General features: G+C 42.2%; 1 protein-coding gene across 2 annotated transcripts; it reads right to left on the bottom strand.

Annotated features, from left to right (window-relative positions):
* Positions 1–1135: 1135 nt before the first annotated feature.
* Positions 1136–19713, bottom strand: enc3 (ectodermal-neural cortex 3). Of its 2 annotated transcripts, none has more exons than XM_047374476.1 (4): positions 19118–19713; positions 9867–10901; positions 9010–9782; positions 1136–1321 (listed from the first exon to the last, which is right to left on the bottom strand). In XM_047374476.1, the coding sequence occupies exons 2-3, from the start codon at positions 10887–10889 to the stop codon at positions 9036–9038; spliced, it is 1770 nt and encodes a 589-aa protein (XP_047230432.1). In that variant the 5' UTR covers positions 10890–10901; positions 19118–19713; the 3' UTR covers positions 1136–1321; positions 9010–9035. The 2 variants fall into 2 exon arrangements, with proteins under 2 accessions (XP_047230432.1, XP_047230431.1); XM_047374475.1 differs by lacking the exon at positions 19118–19713 and adding an exon at positions 12532–12811.
* Positions 19714–19726: the final 13 nt, after the last annotated feature.

Genomic DNA, 19726 nt, shown 5'->3' with positions numbered 1-19726 from the left:
ACTACCAAGTTCCAGGGAAATAAATAAATAACCATGTAGTTTTAGGGCCAAATCAAGTTTATTGACAGGTTTTCAGCTGTAAAACAAGTAGTAACTGGTTGTATCAGTAAATATATTGGTACAACACACAGATAGTTTGATATATTGGCGACTTGCACAGTGTGCGAATGAAGAATGTGGAAGAGATGTGAAAATTTGCTACAAAAAGGCTTCAATTACTCACACTACCCAAGCTGGGTTAAGACCAAGATACAAAATTAAGACCATTGAGAGGTTTCTTTGTGCAAATCAAAACAATATCTACATATTAATCACAAACCTAATGTAAAATCTATACACACAAAAGACTTCTGTTAACAATTCTCAAAAATGTACATATAAAATATTTAAAAAAGAGCCACAGACCTAACTACAAGCTGGCTAGGGTTAGTTATTTAAATCCATAATACCACTAAAGTTAGAGATCTAGCTATATTTCAGTTCCAATTATGACCACTGTAGGGGTGAAGAACAATGCAAAGCATGTAAATATTACATTCACATAAAACAAACAAAAACAGGACAATAGAGGAAGACATAACCCTTCCTTGAACTAGTTAAAAAACAAACAAACCCTGAGACAAAAAAACTGATAAAACTCATAATCTGAATCTTCAGTATCTCCTTCAACGTTCTTTCCCGCCAGCTCGTTACTTTTTTCAGCTGCGGAGCAGAGTACATATTTAGCTCACCAAAATTGAGGGAAGCCCAAGTCCAAAGGCTAAAAATACAGGCAGGAAGAATATTTCTGTGCACAAAATAATACACTTTCACAAATGACTCGCTTCCTTCACCGCACAGCTGGCTGAGCGGAGGTCCAATTCAGCCAGCTTGCAGGGAAATAACACACACCTGAGTAAACGTGTCAGGCCGAAGGGAGAGCTTCACTGTAAAACAACGTGTCCATAAAACTGGAAAAGGACCAGCGCAGGGCCGATGCAGTCACAGTAGCTTATTTGTCCCAGGAGAAGGATCAGAGATGACTGCGGGCCCCCCTGCAGTAATCATGGCAACCACTCCCCTCAGACTGCTTCCATGAGAAAGTTACACAAGAAGTCCGAGTAAACACATCAGCTGGCGGGGGGGGGGGGGGGGGGGGGGGGGGTGAGGCTGCAGACTTTCAGTCTCTGGGCTGTTTCCAAACCTTTGCTCCTCTGCAGACCCATCAGAGAGGACGGAGCCCCAACGAGAAGACACAAACCCCTTCTTCATCTTAATCGTCTTCCTCCTGCTCGGAGCCAGCAGACAGACATATGCCTGCATGCCAGACATTGCAGCTCATCTGGGGGAACAGAAAAGAGGGAGATTAATGTTTAGGTCCAGTGAACTCTGTGGCTGGGTGTGAAGGCTGGGCAACGTAAGGTCTTTGGTCCTCATCAGCTTATCACCATGCCATCTTATCAGGCTTACCCACATAGCATTATTAATGCCTGACGACGTTATTTAACCAAAGTCGTCCTGGTATGTGGGATTAAGCTGCTCGGCCCCTTTATATTCTTAACGAAGAAATATTTCAGGGCGGGAACAACGAGAAGCCCACCATGAAAATAAGCTTCTTTGCATGCAAATAAGAAACCAATTCTAAAAAGCATCTGCTTTCTTCAGATAAAAGTTCAAACTGCGAGTTGCCTTCTTATGGTTCAATTTTTCAAATTCCTGCACATGCAAGTAGCATTTTTCACGAAAAAAGCTGCGTGAGTTCCTTTGAAACCCTCATCTCAGGCTTTCTCTGCAACCCTAGATAACTTGGAGTCTAATTCACCACGCCTCCTACCATGAAGGAAGGTTTCCTTGGATATCTGGGTGGGAGTTGCAGAGAAACTTAAACATGGTGTTTGCTTCTGATTTGCATGTTTTTGATGATAGCTCTGCTCTTCTTTCTGCAGCTTTAAACACTGGGGCTCTGCAGCAGGCAGAGGGTTATTTTGGTAAGGTCTTATTGTCACAGCTGACATCTTCTTAGCTATGCGACTGTTGAAGTTGTGAATAATCAGCCTGAAGTGCAACGGAGGTAAAAGCTGCTGGAACAAAAGGCTGCAAACAAGTTTGAATCGACCTGTCAGAGAAACGAGATCTTAAAAGCTCTGAAAATAACACGCCTTAAGGCAGAAACAGGCTAGTTTGATTCTTCAGCTTTGTTATAAACCCTAAAACCTATGAGCATCCAATACAAACATGATGTTGAGATATTTTGTTTTTACATTTATAAAATGCACCATCAAAAGACAGAGGAGCAATCTTGAAAGAGCTGTTAGGAGGAAACCTTGTGGGATTGTTTCTGTGGGGTCTCTAAAGTTTAAACACAACGGGATATTTTACCACAAAAACAGGCAAGTGCTATCAGCATTCATCAGAGCTGGTATTGGACAGGGAGCGTAGGTGGTGTAACACAGGGTCTGACTCACCATGACACTACTCCTACTTCTATCACTCGGGGCAAGCAATCTGTTCGTTGCTTTCGATTTCACTTTAAACTCAAAACACAGAGAAATAAGGGAGCTAATTTTATCAGAACAGCTGCAAAACACTGAAAATATTTTTGTTTGTGTGCATTTTCCCCCTTAATCACAGTGCAAACATAACCCTAACACAAATATCAGAACACTAGCCAAGCAACGAGTCATTCATTTTAATTCAACTGCATGATTTTAAACCAAATTGCCTCAATTTAAATTCCTCTCTCACACGTGATGTGACATTTGCTCTGCTCCCAACATAAATAAAGACAAGAGGAAGGCTAGAAACCAAGACTATGAATACTGTTCTTATATAATAGTTCAAAATCAACTAAGATTAGGGTCAACAGGACAAAAAACCAGACATCTGAAATCTTTCGCAAAATTCAGATTTATGCATCTCTAGTTTCTGGACGATGTCCATCCATCAATCTGCCTTCCTGACATTCACCTGCCTGCTATCTGCAAAAGGTGGTGCTGAACCTGAGCCTGAACTTGTTCGCACACTTTGAGATCTGCACTGCAGTAGGAGTGGAGTTATCACAGACACCAGATATGAACTTTGGGCTACACTGTGCTCTTCACAGGGGCACCTCAGTGAATTAAAATATCACTGAAAAGTTTATTTATGTCAGCATTTCAGTTCAAAATGTGAAACTGATTCATTATGCGCAGATTTATATATTAGAAGAATGTGTTTCTGTTAATGATGATAATTAAGGCGCACAGATAATGAAAATCAAAATTAGTTCCTCAGACTAGTTAATGTTTACTTGAGGCCAATCTTTCTAGATGGCTACGTAGACTTGAGAATGGACACTACCCAGCGTACCAGTACCAGCAGATGATATGGCTCTCTAAATTATCACGGACCGTGAAGACTTTCACTCTGAACCTTAACCAGCTTGGTTTATTTTGCTCTTCATTCTTCTTCTAGATTCCAGGACTTTGATTTCCAACTGAAAACCAAATTTTACTTACATCTTAAAAGGAGAACATTTAATTTTGTTGCTTGAACCCCTTTTTCAACCACACTTCTTCCTTCCACTCAACTTTCCATTAATATACCTGGGTCTAGCAATTTGAGCAGACAATATATTTGGCAGTGATCTTTTGGGCCTTACCCTACTTGTGGAGGGTGTCAATGACCATCTGCAGCACAACTATCAAGACAGCGCTCTTCTCCATGATTTGGGTTTTAATTAGATGGAAGCAAGAATCAAAATTTAACCCCCAAAAAGGGATCCAGTGCATCTATCAAACAACGGGGTTCCTATCTCATGTCAAACTTCAGCTCCCTGAGCCACAACACAAAGTCCTGCTCCCACCAGCAATAAACTCTACACCATCTCACAGTTGCTCTATTATTACATGTCAAGGTCGATAAGATGCAGCACTGAGCTGTATCGGTTACACTCGTCCCCTTTCACCCATATTTCAAGCTATTATTGATATTGGAACGACCACTAGTTGCCTGATTTCCATTGCAGCCTCATGTCTGAAACCAAAACACACGTTTTAAGAAGTCAATGTTACTTTAACTCAGAGTAAAAATCATTAAAATTGCCTTTACCTGCATCGGGACATTCGTGTTTTTCCTTTCCTGTTCTTTAATGCCACGGATCACATCAGCGTCCTCTAGATGCTTAATTACCCGTAACCAAAGCCCAGTCCTCTTTCTTCATCTGTCCCATGTGCGCAACAAGGTCTGTGCTGGGTTTACCAATGACCACCAAGACGTCCAGGCAGCAGTGACCCACACATGACTCAACTTGGTTTCATTTGCATGACTTTAATGGAGGACTCTACAGTGAACCTGAATGCTTACAGAAGGTCCAGCTTAAGGCTTGGACAAACTTTATCTGTGGGACTGAAAAACCACCTCTCTAGTGCTTCTTCTGCAAATATTGCATAATTGTGATTAATTACCAGACAGACAGCCACTCCATCCAACCCCAGCTGGCTCTCTGAAGAGGCCGCTGTAACTGCAATGACAGCTTGTCTCTTTTTGAGGCTGTAATCTAATTAGTCTGGGTGATTATTCAGCCATTTCAAACGTTGCCTTTCCTTTTCCTTTTTGTTACCCTTGGCCTGGAGAAAGGGCCAATAAAAACTCCATTAGGTTTATGCAAATGTAAGCGGCCATGCCGAGGGGCAGTAATGTGGCAAACTGATTACTCAAGGGACTGCAGGAGAAGTGTGCATCTGAGCTGAGGTGGTGGAGGGAGTCGCTGTCGTACCCAGATGCTGCAATAAAAGCTCCTTTCAGCGTGTGTTCCTGGTCGCCCTCACAGCGAGGCATTAATAAAACATTAGTATTGAGTGACTGTGGGCCTGTGCGCTCCTCCTCCCCGATCCTGACGTGACCTTTCCTTTTTACAGCAGCTGTCCGAGCCCGCCAACTAGTCCCATCGCGGCTCCCTGACCTCTGCAGGTTTACCCTCCCGCAGAAAGCTGCCAACTTCACGAGAGAAGGCGCAAAAAAGAGAAGTGTTAATATTTGTGAGTATCTGATAACAGGCATTTCGTGGACGTTTTAGTTTAGTGGGCACAGGAGGAGATACAGAAGTACGACTCTGTGAGGTAATAATCTGCAGTTTCACCCCGTCTGCCTGTCGTCTGCAACCAACAGCTAACTAATAATACCGAGGTCAAATTAAGACCTATTGTTTCCCTCACACCTGAGCTTTTTAAAATGTATCTCTGGTAAATACAGCGATGTAATTACAGGTTAGCCCAAAACACACTAAACCTGTCTTACTCATTAAAGTAAAGTTAAAAGTAAATCTTTATTCTACCCGAGACAAAATTGGGACAAAATGAGGTTTCAATACCTTCAGTGAGACACTTCTTATAAAAGCCTGACATCAATCTGAGGAAAGTTTGCCTGACTCCTCATTTCAGCTGTGAGGTTGTTTTGAGGGGATTCTTGCATCTAGAGTCCAGTTCAAGTCATCCACAGCATTTCAGAGATCAAACATGGAGAATCGTTTTAAAGGTTTAAATGTATGCAGTGTCCATCTGACTGCAATATCACCTCACAGAAGATGTTCCCATCTCATGAGGAGTCTTTCCTTTCCTGTAGAGTTTAGTCGATCCTGATTATGCGTTTTGAGCGAGGGCGCTGATTGGCTAAGCTACTGCCATTTGAACTTGGCTACATCGGATTTTTTGTATCGCACTGAAATTAATTTATTCATTGCAAATGTCATGTTTCACTGGACAAGTGGAAAGATCTAAAGCACTTGAAATGGACCACAGGCTGCGAGCTGATTGGCCCTTATTGCCACAGATTCCTTTCAAGTAAACTGCGGCTATGTCTTGTTGAATTTTTGGCTGAATTTTCTAAACGTTGTGTAACATCGCCACGGCTTAAAAAAAGAAATCTGTATATTTTTTATGCTTTCTAAATATGATGCATTAAACTAGACATCACGATGGTCATTATGAGTATGAAATATTTTCAAAGGAAAATAAAGCAGGGCAAAGTGGAAAAGGGCACAGGGTGAAACTGGGGTTCAGTTTTGTTGACGGCGATCCGAGAGAGTTACGAAGCCGTTTACTCCTGTATTGACCATGAAGACAAACCTCAGTGTTTCCATGGCTACAAATACTTTTCCCATCAGCAGCGGCTTTTGGCGCGCCCCTTGAGTCTGCGGTCTGCCACATCTAATGGGAGCGCACGGGGGGCAAACAAATACAGTAGGTGGCGACCTAAAGGAGCCGAGTGTGACAAGTCAACACACACCACAGGGCTACATCAACAAACGTGGACTAATGGGAATGCAGACCACACCCTCGTTCCCGCTGAATTAGATCTGGGTTGGCTGGCTCTTTCAACGACCGATGTCAGCAATGTGACTGCCTGTGTGAGTGTGAGGGCAGCGAGAGTGGAAAACAAGTGGTTTTTACTACTGCATAAAAGCCAACAATACTACCAGTAAATACTTGAACAGCTGACTGGTGGTTTTCAGAGGCAACAAAACCAAAAGGGAAGAGAATAGGCACACACACACGGTTTTCTCTCTTACCCCGGCTAAAAGTTGACAGCCCCCAGAGAAATGTATTTTTAGGCAGGCGTTAGTCTCAGCTGTCATTCTCTGTGGAATCTACTTTATACTTCTGCTGGTCTCAGCCTCCACTTTTTCTCATACTTTGAGTAGGTTTGATGCTTTCCTTTTATCCCAATGGGGGACCTCCAACCCCGACGTCTTTTTGAAGGTTATGACCTCAGATTAGGTCACATATGGAAGATCTAATTAAGGTCTGAGAATGCATCATATCTCCACAGGAACACTCTTATGTCACCTTTTCACAAATTCACTTCCCATCCGAGCCTCACAGTCTCAGATAGACGAACAGAGGACCCCTGTGAGTAAAGACAAATGAACCTGACAAGCCGGAAACTGGAGATTTTTTTTTTTACCCCCCTCCATCCATCTCTGCTCTAATTAGGCAAACATGTCGTCAGCAGCAGTGAGCTGGTGGCTGGCATAACTGATGATCCATACGGATGTAATGCCTTGATCTTTTACCGTCAGGCTGTCTGTCTCCATGCTGGCAATTAAAAAATAAATCTCAGCTACCATGGCTACAGTAGCCCATACCAGCAGCTGCATAATGCTAAGCCCCCAGCTCCACCATCTCCAGCTGTTTACTGTAGACACAAGCCACACCCAAGCCCTCTGCTTATTACTTGCTTCCTCCTTGACCCCCTTCAAAACTGGAGCCTGTTTGGAGTCTGTGAGATGAAAAAAGGACTTAGAAATCTTAAGTAAACCTGTGAAATACTGAATTTACTCCAGTTATGTTAACCTGAAACGTTTGAAAACTTTCGAAAGGTTATGAATCTGTGAATGTTTTGGAAGCATATGTATTAATAATAGAAGGTTCTTGAAATTCTTTGGTCACCTATGTAAATTAATGCTTTGTCCCATTTTTACCATTCAACTTTCACAAAATTTAGAAGAAATTCAGAATTTAGTGTGCGAAGACTTCTTATATTTAGAGTGGTTAGACTTCTCAACGGATTTAAAGGGGAAGCTTTTAAATCATTCAAACAACTCATTCTCTTTGAAGGACAACTACCCTCCCCTACTAGGCTACAAAAACCACTTAAATGTTTCTTTGGTGTCCCAACATAAGGAACGTTCACCTGCCCATTCTTGTTCGACACATCTACATGTCCAGTGACGAACAATTTGCTCATCACTGCGTTCACAACACATTATTGCAGAAAATACAATTTTTGTGTTTACTTCTGTCATCCGACTTACCTTTTTTCACTTGTGTTTTGGGAGATTTCTCTTAAAATGTTAACTAGTAGGGTACATGGCCACGCCGGCATATTACATAAAACTACTTCACAAAGTTAGACCATAAAACCAATAAAATGATGCGCAGGAGTCCCTACTGTTGCATAACCATCTGGTTGAACCATTTTTGCTTTGATTATTGATTGCATAAACGCTAAATTAAGATCACAAGACAGGCCGCAAGACAAATAGCTCAAAACCTATTCTACCACCTTAGGGCACCGCCTGCAAACTTCAAATCATTGCAGCATTTCCTCTTCTCATTTCAGCAACCTGCTCCCTCCTTAATCTCTCTCTGCAAATACCGGGAGACATGTCAGGAGAAAATATTTTATCCAGCACAAAAGTGTGAAATTTGCCACCTGTCCTTTCGTGAGGCAGGTTGAGCCGCACAGCTCTTAAAGCAGTATGGTTAGATGTGAGTAAATCACATTTCCATATCCTGGAGACGGGGTACTACCTCTTCCCTTGCTGCGTCCCTGAATCTATAAAAAAGACCCCAGAATTGCCACTGATCCTTCAAACAGAACAGATTGCCCTGTCAACATATTCTAACCCTATAATTCAATGTATAAATAAGTAGTCATTTGTAATATTTTTATTTGGAAGAGGTGACAGCGATATATGATCTTACAAAAATTATATTCTTGAACTTATCCAGAGGTCACTTAACATAATAAACTGCCTCTTACACCTGTTTTCAGTTTATGTCTACCAACAGGTTGTCTGTCAGGCAGCCCCGACTCCTGCAGATTAACCCGGCCGCTCATCTCTTCTCTCACAGACCTGATCGCCCAGCTCTACGCATCACTCCAATCGGTGACGGAGGCTTCGGCTCGCAGCCCTGGCTTTGTAATTAGCAGTGGCACTGACATTCTTTCTGCCCCATAAACTACACAATGTTTGTCCAACACCCGGCACTTAGATAATCTTTAACAACCGTAACCCCTGGCAACCTGGAAAACAGTTTGGGTCTTTAAAGTGACCGCCTCGGGTTCACCCAGGCCTGGAATGTAACAGGGTGGTAGAAGCTGATTTATTTAAGTTTGAAACCACCATTGATAATTATTTTGCTTTTAAGAAGCCCGACCTTCTGTTGAAGACCTTCTGTTGAAAATCCGGCTTCTTGGAAGTTAGTTGTAAAGAAATGCTGTATGACTAAAGACTTTTGCACATTTAACGACGATACAATTACTTACCCAGAAACCTTGCAGAGCCTGCATCTCTAAGAAGGCAGGTACTTCCATGTGCTGACGAAGGCAGTAGGAATGAGTGAGTAGGGCACACTGGTCACACTGTCCCAGGAGTCCGATGACGGATCGTAACAGTCTAAGGTCTTGCACCTCTGAGCCCCGAAGTAGCCTCCCACCACATACAGTCTGTTCCCCGACGCCACGGCGTGACAGCTGATCCGCTTGGCTGTCACGTCGCAAAACTTGGACCACTGGTACGTCTCGCTGTTGAACCGGTACGCAGAGCTGGCTGAAAACTCTGTGTCGCCTCCAATTACAACGACGTGGTTGCCGACGACGGCCGCTGCTGTGTACCGCCACAGCTGCGGACACGCGGCCGGTACCGACCACCGGTTCTGGCAGGGGTGAAAGCACTGCACCTTGGGGTATTTGTCTCTGTTTACGCTGGTGCCTCCAAAAGCAAAGAGTTTGTTTTTGGCGCCAACAACTGCAGCATTGCTCACGCCTTCCCTTAGCGGAGCGACCAGGGTCCACTTGTTGCTCTGTGGGTCGTACTGTTCAACCTGTTTCAGAGACACAGACGGAGACGCCGGAAAGGATCCCGCAAGAGATGTGTGTCCTCCCACTACGTAGAGGATGTGGTCGAGCTCTGCAGAGCCATGCCCGAATCTTGCTACCAGCATCGGCGCCGCTTTTGACCACTCATCGTGCAATGTGTCGTAGACCCAGACATCCTTGGAGGCTCCGTTCTCAGACCCGCGGCCTCCAGTAACATAAACCTAGGCCAAACAGAGAAATAACATGAATTTATTCTGAAGACACGTTACAAACTGCATGTACTGCAATCTAGATTATACACATACCTTACAACCAATAGCACAAGCACTGCACTCTTTCCTGGGGCTTGGGATATCTGTTTTGGGGGTGATCTCCTTGGTCTTGTTGTCAATCACATAGACTTTGTCACACATGAAAGTCTGTCCCCCCAGAAGCAGCAAGGCCTGGCTCACTTTTCTGGGCCGAGCGCAGAACCCCGTCACGATGCCGTCGTTCTGCAGGATCCTCATCTTGCACCGCACGGCGTCTTCTACGATCTCCCGGCCTACTTTGTGGCACATCACTAACTCCTCTGAGGCGACGTTCTTCAGCAGATAGGATTCGGGCAGTAGAGCCAGGCGCACGCAGCGCAGCAGGTCAGGCAACTCGCTGTGCCGCCGCTCCATGTCCGCCTTCACCCAGTCGATGACGGCCTCATACACCAGGCTTTCGTCTTCCACCTCCAGCTCCTCACTGAGGATCAGCTCTTGGACTTTATCTTTGGGCAGTCTAAGGAAGTCCTCTGTTCTGAAGAGAGTAGCAAAGTTCGCCAGGCACATCCTCCAAGACAGCTCATACAGCCTCTGGCACTGGTGGGCGTCTGACAGCAGCATCATCCCCAGACAGTTGGACGGGTGGAGGTTCTTCTCCAGAAACTCCGCGGCTGCGTCCCGTATGTCGTGGAACTGAAGCATGTCGCCAGCTTCGAGTAAAGACTCGGCATTCTCCTCGTTGATGATGACTCTGGCCGAGTAGGCGTAGTCCAGTAGGAGCTCCAGTACTTCCGGGTGGAGGGAGTCGTGGAAGTTGACGTCATCGTCGCGGCTCTCCCGGAGCCCGCCGCTGAACATGGCCTCGAAGTAGCGACTGCAGGAGGCCAGGACAGCCCGGTGGCATGGGAAGGAGCGGTTGCCGGCTTTTAGTACGACATCGGTGAAGACTCTTCGCTTGCGTAGCAGATTGAGCTGAGTCAACAGGCTATCGGCGTGCGACGTCTTGTGAAAAAGCTGGATGTTCATGGAGCCGGAGCTGGAGCGAGACTTTCGGTTTTCGTGGTTGCTTACCGACATCTTGACTTTGACCTGGCGACAGCGGACAGTAGGAAAATGTCAGTCATATCAAATTAGGCCAACTTGTTTATTTTTTTTACAACATCTGTCCTTTGGCTTATAATGAAAAGCTGTCATGTTTAGAAGAAGTAAGTAAAAAAAGGAAACGACATACGGATGGACAAACTGATGGATACACAGATAATTAGACAATGGATGGATGAATTGATGGATAAACATAATTGGACAAACAAATGTTTGGATAGACAAAATAATGGATAAACAGATACTTAAACAAAGGGATGGATGGATTGATAATTAGACAAAGGAGTAGAAAGACGAACAACATATCGACAAATAGATAAGCAGACAAATGGAGGACGCATAAACAGATAATTAGAATAAGAAATGTATGTACGCATGGACATACGAATGGGCAAACAAACTCACACTGATGGATGAATGAATATAACTTTTAAACAATTGGGGGTAGGAAATAAAGTATGTAATTACTCTTACTGTATACTTCCCTACACATCAAGACCAGGGAAAAAACACCTAAACTCCAAACGTTTCTGAATTGTGTAGGAACCATTTCCTACTCCTTTCGATGTGACCACTACCTCCTTGCTTTTTGAATGAATAAGCCCAGCAGCTGATGAATGATTATTAGAAAAATAAAACCCTTGCATCAGCTGAACGGAAATGAACTTCAGACTGCACAGAGATGAAAGGAGATCAGATAAGGAGCACTCCCACTGCAAAACCAGTGTGTGTACACTGCCTGCCACATACATTTACACTACAAAACTCAATAAAACCATACCACATTATCAAACCTCAGACAAAAACAAAATGACCCACATTAACTCATGTATGAGTTTAATTACAGTAGGATAAAGAGAAAAAACCTGAAGGTGTTGATTCAGATCTTACTGCCCCTATAAACAACATAGGGCTGTGAGTCACCTCCAACCAAATTCCTGCATGCTTGTTCAGTTCCTCAGCTGGCTCACATGCAAGATGGTGCCAAGGGCGAAGCTTTCAAGCCCACATTTGAAGTGACACCTCAAAACAGCTCCTTCGGGACCAAATTATATAACCAGACTTGAACAGATTAAAACAGAAACCTCTTCCAGATCATTTTAAGGAGGGGGGTGGCCAGAATTACAGCTTCTGCACAGAGTGGATGTGATATATTTTGAATAATATGCTATAGCCGATTCATTACACTTTATTAGTCCTTATTATGGTAATTACCTCTTGGAAAAGTCCAGGCTCCACTAAGACTGCACCCAGCTTGAAAGCGACCAAATAAATATCTTCCGCTTTAAAGCTCCCTTTGTTTCATAGTAGATAAATTTAAGTCGGCTATTCACTCCTGCTGAAAAGGCCGGACTTCCGTGGAGGGACACTGAGTGAAACCCAACTGGCTTTTGTGTAGTAAATGGGAAGCTCTGGTCAGCAGTTCACCATGCGCTCAACTTTCCTCCCAAGTTAGCAGCAGTCTAAAAAACATCCAGACTGCTGCTGCTTAACAGCCGACATCAAAGCGTCCTGAATTACAGCCTGAAGTCAAACCCACGCTTTTAAAGAGGACAGAGAAACACCAAACGAGTCCAAATCTGTACTTTTAGTAAGGATTAAACGTCTTAAAGCTTACCGTTGATACGAGCAGCAGGGCCGATCCGGATTCCTTTATCTCGGCTGCAACTTCGTCTTCGAGCTCTTTGAAGTTGCGCCGCAATCTAGACAAATCTGCTGTTTAAATTCACAACCAAATCCCACATTACACGGCTAGAAGACGGTAAAAACGGACGGGCCATTTGTTAAACTCTAAAACTTGGAGCGTGTCCGCGTAGGAACAACGTGAAAAGTTGGTAGCGCCGAAGACGACGGTTGAAGCCCGACAGGCAGCGAGTGTGAGCGGAGAGAAAGAGCCGAGGCAGCGGTGGAGCTCCGCTGACTCCGCCCACCCCGCTGCAGCTGACCAATCAGCTACAGGCTCCAGTGAAAAGCCTTCCTTTGTATGAATTCTTTAATGTCACAAAGCGCTGCAATAAATTAGCCAAAAACACCTGTCACCGAGTGCTTCAGTTGACTTTAACAGTAATGAAGAACTTTTGTTATATAGATTGGAGCGGAGCATAGCAGTTGAAAACCTTCTCTAAATTAGCTGGTTTACATCTTACCTTAATTTTCTATGGGACTGAGATCAGCTCCTTATGAAGGCCACTCCAAAATATTGACTTTAATGTCTTTAAGCCAGTTTGTAATTCTTTTGGAGGTATGATTAGGATAATTGCTCATTTAGGAGACGCATTTGTGCCCAACCTTTAACTTCCTGGCTGATGTTTCAAGATGCTCCTTAAACATTCTCAGATAAAGTTATTTACTCTTGATGCATCTTTTTTTGAGAAATGCACCAGCGCATCCTGCAAAACACCACCACTGCATGCTCCTTCCCCCTCTGTATTGAACAGTGGGCCTGGCATTCTTAGCCTTGCAAACTTCCTATTTTCTTTTGAATGAAACAATGGTAATTATGGCCAAACAGTTCAATTTTGTTTTCATCCGACCACATCCCTAAAAAATAAGTTTTTTGTCCCTGAAGGCTTTTGCAAGCCATGTTTTGTTTTTTTATGCCACTTCTGATGTAATGGCTTCTTCCTCTCTGACTGGCCTTTTGGTCCATGTTGGTACAGGACTTGTTTCAGTGTGGACAATCACACTCTCTCACCAGCTTTGGCCAGCATCTTCACTGGAACCATTGCTTTTGTTCTGACGTTAAAATATACACGTTTTGCATCCAAACACACTTATCTCTGAACAGCCTGATACCCAACCATGAACCCGATTTTTTTGGAGATCCAGAGTTCTCTTCTTGATACTTTGCCAGTTTTTTGTTACATTTTTATGATGTAACACAAGAAAGCAATGTGTGGAGGAGTTGCTTTAAAATTCATCCACATGTGTGCCTTCATTAAACTCAAATGTGAATTAAAACATATTCATCTTGGTATATATATATATATATATATATATATATATATATATATATATACACATAATATTTATATAGTTTCAACGGTATAACTGAATGGTCTCAGACATCCTGTAAATCCTACTACTTTAAGTTGCTTTTCAACTATGTTTGCATCCTAGCTTACATTTCCAACCAGGGTCATTCTTCAAAGACACAAGCAATATATTTGCCAACTACTTTCCTATTTCCACCAGATAAAAAAGCAGACATGTCCATGTCTGAAAGTCAGAAAGAGTCAACGATGAGGGCCATTTTTGTCGTCAGACACACAAGTTGCGGAGACAGGTTCTTCAAAATGTCACAGAAATAAAAGAAACTGCTTTGAAAAAGTCTCTAACAGATTTCTTATGGGACATTTAACACACCATTTTTTACCCTGTCAATAGTGAAATGTTTCACAAGTTTATGTTGTTCACCAATACCTTTTGTAGTCATTATTTTGTGTAAATACCTGCCTTGTACTTAAAATACCCTTTAAGATAATTCCCTTCACAGTAGTATGCATTCTAGTGATGGCAGATAAACTAATAGACTTCCTTTATGGAAGCTGCAACATGTTATGCAAATAATAAATAAAGCACAATGTGTTTAATAAAGAAAATAAGCCTAATACTGTGCATCTTTAAAAATTACGATTATTCTAGTTTGCATAAAAAAACTCATGAGTCTATTGATCATACCTGTAAGACAACTCACACTGACACTGACTAAATTATTCAGGTTTTTCCAGTTAGCAGTTGGATTATTCTTTCTTTACATTGTTAAACCTCGCTTCCATAACTGAATGATACATCAAAGCCTTCACTGCACACTCCCAAGAACAAAACTCTTAGTAATTGTTAAACACAGCTGTGCTCCTAGTGCAAAAGCTGCATAACTTACAGCTGAATATTGTATTCTTATAAATACAGTGCCATGAACAAGTGCTTGTCCCCATTTTTTCTTTTTTGTTACACATGCATGTTGCAGATCATCAAGATAATTTTAATATTAGAGAAAAAATCTTGTCAAATACAAAAGGTATTTTTTTAAATGATGAGCAAGCAACCATCCTGACCCTGTGTGAAAAATTAAAGTCATGCCACAATATCGCAATCAGATATATCTCCTTACTTTAACTAGGCCACTCCAAAATCTTCATTTGGATTTTGTTTTTTAGCCTTTGGATTATTGTCCTGCTAAATAACCTAAGTGTACTTGAGCTTAAGGTCACAAACTAGTGGCTGGACATCCTTTGGATTCTCTGGATTTTCAGCAATTGTGGCTCCACCAGTTACTGCAAGTCCTCCAAGCCCTGAAGAAGGAGATCGCTCCAAATCATCACACTACCACCACCAGATTTGAATGTTGATATGATGTTCTTTTTCTGAAGTGTTATGTTAGTTTGATTCAGATGTAACAGGATGCATACCTTTCAGAAAGTTCAACTTTTGCCTCAATCCAGATAATGTTTTCCAAAAGGTTTGGGGTTGTACATGTTCACATAAGGCCTGGTCAGTTTCAATTGCTTTTTCCTTTAATAAATGAAATTATCTGTAAGAATGGCAAATACATTTCCACAGTGGAGTGAAATATTGATACTTGAATTACAGTCCTGGATGTCTGTCATCTTGTGATTTATCAAAAAATTAATCTCAGATTTTTTTTCCCACATTTTAACATAAATGCTGAAATGGACATTAGCACTGCTTTGCACTCGCTGGCTCAACTAACGCCACACAGGCCTTACCAACAGTCTCAATGATCATATGATTGCAGATTAAGTCCTTTTGAGGTGCCTGAAATTGCTTGTTCATTCAAATTCCTGACATTTTCTGCAGGATCAGAGTGCTTGTGAGGTTTAAAGGAATTTACAAAGAATGTCCCTGTATTTCAGGCAGGCTCCCAGAACAAAAAAATAAGGTCAGTTTTTAATCAGGCAAATCCAGCTTGACCAAACACAGAAATCCAGACTCAATACTGAACACCAGTTAATATTAAGAAGTGCATTTCTAAGTAAAGAGGCGTGCATCATTTCTATGAACTTTTGAGTGACAGATATATTTAGGCGTTTGAGAAATTAATATAATCTTTCTTGGGATGTGCCCCAACTTGTCCACAAGTGTATTTAATGACATGAAAGGAAAGCTGTCCTGAATTTAGGTGTGCCAGTTTCTCTATTGTGCAACCTCCTTGTTCATGTCATTGGCGTTACCTGCTTTTCATGTTTCGACAAGTCTAACAGTATGCACTTCAAAGGAATTATGAGAAAAAAATCAATTATTTGCTTAAGCTTTAATATGCATACATTTTGAGACCCTGTTTTTGCCTTTTGAACTGAACCGAGTGACCTCCAGCAGCAGGACCCCCGCTCGCAGAGTAGATTCCACACTTCTCAGGTTTCCCCTTCCCCTCTATGAGCTCTTTGCACCCTCTTTCTGTCACTCAGCAGCTGCTTCTGAAACTTCAAAGCTGCTGCTGTTCCTCAGCTGTCACAGTTTGTGTGGATGAGAGCATGTCTCTGTGTGTTTTTCAGTAGTCTCCCTTTTAATGCCCTGCTTTTTATTGTTTCCACCATGATAGCTCCCAATTTCCCTTACCACTGACATCGCATTACAACCACAAACCAGTGTATTTTATTGTAATGTTATGAGACAGACTAACACAAAGTAGTGCAATAGAATTGATATGATAGAAATGGAATGGATATGATGCATGTTTTAATTTTTTTTTATGAATAGGAATCTAAAAAGTGAGGCATCTATTAGTATTTAGAACCCACAAATCTATACAAAGAAATAAATCTCAACCAATTATCTCAACACTTCTAATTATCAACTCCACCAATCTGACTTTGGTGGAAAAGTGGCCAGAAGAAAGCCACTTTTGGAAGAAAGCCAAAAGAAGTTATTTTGCAATAGTCAATACAGCAAAGGAGCTGCCCTGTCAGACAGGACCAAAATTTTACTTTTATGGCCTACTGCGTTTGACGGAAAACTAGCAAACATATCATCTTAAACACAGAGTAACCCCCTAGTGGTGGCAGCATCAAGGTGTGGGGATAGCTTTCTCCAGCAGGAACAAGAAGGCAGAGTTAATGGGAAGATGGATGGAGCTAAGCATAGGGGAATGCTGGAGGAAAATCAGTTAGACTGCAAAAGACTTTACATTGGGGTTAGAGATGTACTGCTCAGCAGAACAGCATCCTTAAACCATCAGCCAGAGCTAAATTAGAATGGTTTAGATCAACATACATTCATTCATTTATGTGTTTGAATGGACCAGTAAAAATCCAGACCTAAATCCAACTGAAAGTCTGTGGCAAGATGTGAAAATGTCTGTTTCTGGATGCTCTATATTCAATCTGACTGAGCTTGAGCTATATTTTCAATAGAAGAATGTTTCAGTCTATAAATGTGCAAAGCTGACCGAAACACGCCCTACAAGACTTACAGCTGTAACTGCAGGAAAAGTGATTGTACAAGGTTGTGACTCAGTGCATAAAGTCAAGTGTATTCTGATTGTTTTCTTTTGGTTTTTTTTTTGTAAAAGCTTTTTAAAGCATGTATCCTTTTTCTTCCACTTCATAATTATACACTATTTAGTCATGGTCTGCCACATAAAATCCCAACAAAACTCATGTTTGTTTGTGGTCGAATGAAGACAAAATGTGAAGAAGGGCACAAGGTATGAATCATTTTGCAAGCTTTGCACTGTTTCACACTTGGAGGTTCCAGTCGTGAGTCAGGGTGTAACTTCAAAGCCCAGCATAAGGAACCACATGCTCTTGTAATTTATATTTTCATAACTGTGGCTGCCTGGGCTCACTGGAGCCTTGTCTGAAAGCTCACTAGGCCAAAAGCTTTTATACACACAAGTGTGCCTGAAGGAGATTAAGATTTTAAAGAGATTAGATTAATGAACTCATGATTTTAATCCCGGGTTAATTCATTTTACAGCACTTTGACCCTCCCCCTCTTCCAGCCAAACTCTTCTGTGGACTGTATGCTTGTGCCTCTAGACAGGCATTGTGTAACTGCTCATTAAATGCTCAAAGACAGGCACGCCACTCATTAGACCCCCCACAATTATTCCCTAATGCCCCCAGCGTCGTTGGTTCACCACTGTCCATTTGGAAGACAGTAACCGTCACTTTATTGTTGCCAAAGGGCTCACTGCACCCCGTGTTTGCTCACTCAAAGCAGGTGGTCTTCTCACTGAGGTCAACAACTGAAACATAAGGCGAGGGGTCTTCATAGGGGGTCGTCCTTACTCCCAAAGGTCCCAGCACTAAACAAATCAGAGGTTCTTATAACCATTAAGAAATGTTGAATATTTACCTATTGTTCAGTGAATTGTGAAAATTGTGGTTTTTAACTGAAAGACCATAATCCCAAATAAAAATAAAGGATATTGTATGCATGTTTACACTCAATTTATAGAAGTTTGCATTGGATTAACTGCAGTAATTGTAAGCAGGCCATAAAAAATAAAATCAATGTTTTATTAACACTATCAGTATTTGTACAACATTTAGAAAAATAGCCGACAGGAACTTGGTTTGTTTCAGTTTGGTTGTCTGGAGTGTGTCTCCACCTTGTGGTAAACGCCCTTTAATGAGTGTGCATGATGGGTTTAAGATTCTAGTTCAACTGATCACTATCAGTGATCTTGGTGTATTTCTGGATCCTGCTGACTTCAGGGTTTTTACTTTTTCCTCTAGCGCCACCTTGGTGGTGATTTAACTGATCTGTGGGAAAACACTGTTGGCAAGCAAACACAACGAGTATAAGACAAACATACGTTAATGCACAACTTAGACCTATTTTTAAGTCTTTCCTGACTGTATTCAACGTTTACAATATCTAAAGAGGCACAGGGCTGTGCAAAAGTCTTGAATCATTTCAGTCTTTCTAGGAATAAAATCTTCGAAGTCATTTCCAAACATTTTCTTTGGAGTTTTTAAAAAAAATTGATTTTCAGTAAAGAACTTTACCATTTTTAGATTGTGTTTTTTGACCAGATGAATATTCTGGCATTAAACGCCTCTAAAGTTTTCGTTGTGTGTAAACATAAAAAGGTACCAAAAACATTTTAAATCTCTTGCCACGTTGTTACTTCTAGCCTTTCAATTGGCTCTTTGTATTTCTTTAAGCCGATTTAAATGCTAAAGATCACTAAACCATAGCCAATAGTGCAGGAACACATAAATAAAGCCACTAACCTTCTCAGAATCCGTGAAAGGGATCAGGACACTGAATTTCGGCTCCTCAGTGTGATCATCAGGAGGCAGCAGGGCAACGTCACACTGGCTGTCAGGTTTGCAAACCCAGTGACTGAGCAGAAGGCGGTGGTCGGGGACAGAAACAGGGTCAGAGCCGGGAGGACAGAATCAGGAGACAGGATCCGAGGGAGAGGCTTGAATCGTGGGTTGGGGGCATAGAAGTGAGGTCATGAACGGAGAGGCAGATTCAGGCATACGGATCCAAGGGTTAGGCAGAGAGGGTTGGTCAGGAGGCAGAAGCAAGGTCGTTAGTCCAGAAAGCAGAAGCCAATGAAGTATACGATGTGGGCAAGGCAGAGCAGGGAAATCCGTGAATCAAAACGAGGTCAGATCAGGCAAGGAAGGACCGCTGGATACTACTCACACAAAGGCTCCCGAAAATCTGGCAATGTTTGTCTGACAGAGAGCTGCTTAAAATGTCGGGAGCACAGGTGGAAGCAATCCTCCTGAGAACTGCTGCACAGAGCAAGGAGGCAGAGCTGGTGCAAACATTGCAGAAACATGACGACTCCAAAAATTAGACATGACTACAAGAAATAAAAAAATACT

Source organism: Girardinichthys multiradiatus, chromosome 9 (assembly GCF_021462225.1).
Source record: "Girardinichthys multiradiatus isolate DD_20200921_A chromosome 9, DD_fGirMul_XY1, whole genome shotgun sequence".
Lineage (NCBI taxonomy): Eukaryota > Metazoa > Chordata > Actinopteri > Cyprinodontiformes > Goodeidae > Girardinichthys > Girardinichthys multiradiatus.
The sequence above is the reverse complement of the archived record's forward strand: the minus strand, read 5'-3'. Positions and strand labels throughout refer to the sequence as shown.

Bases quoted from the DNA above. Each gene is read 5' to 3' on its own strand.
- enc3 (XM_047374476.1), bottom strand. From the start codon at position 10,889: ATGTCGGTAAGCAACCACGAAAACCGAAAGTCTCGCTCCAGCTCCGGC. The intron at 9,783-9,866 runs GTATGTGTATAA...TGTTTGGCCTAG, and splicing joins CTTGTGCTATTGGTTGTAAG to GTTTATGTTACTGGAGGCCG.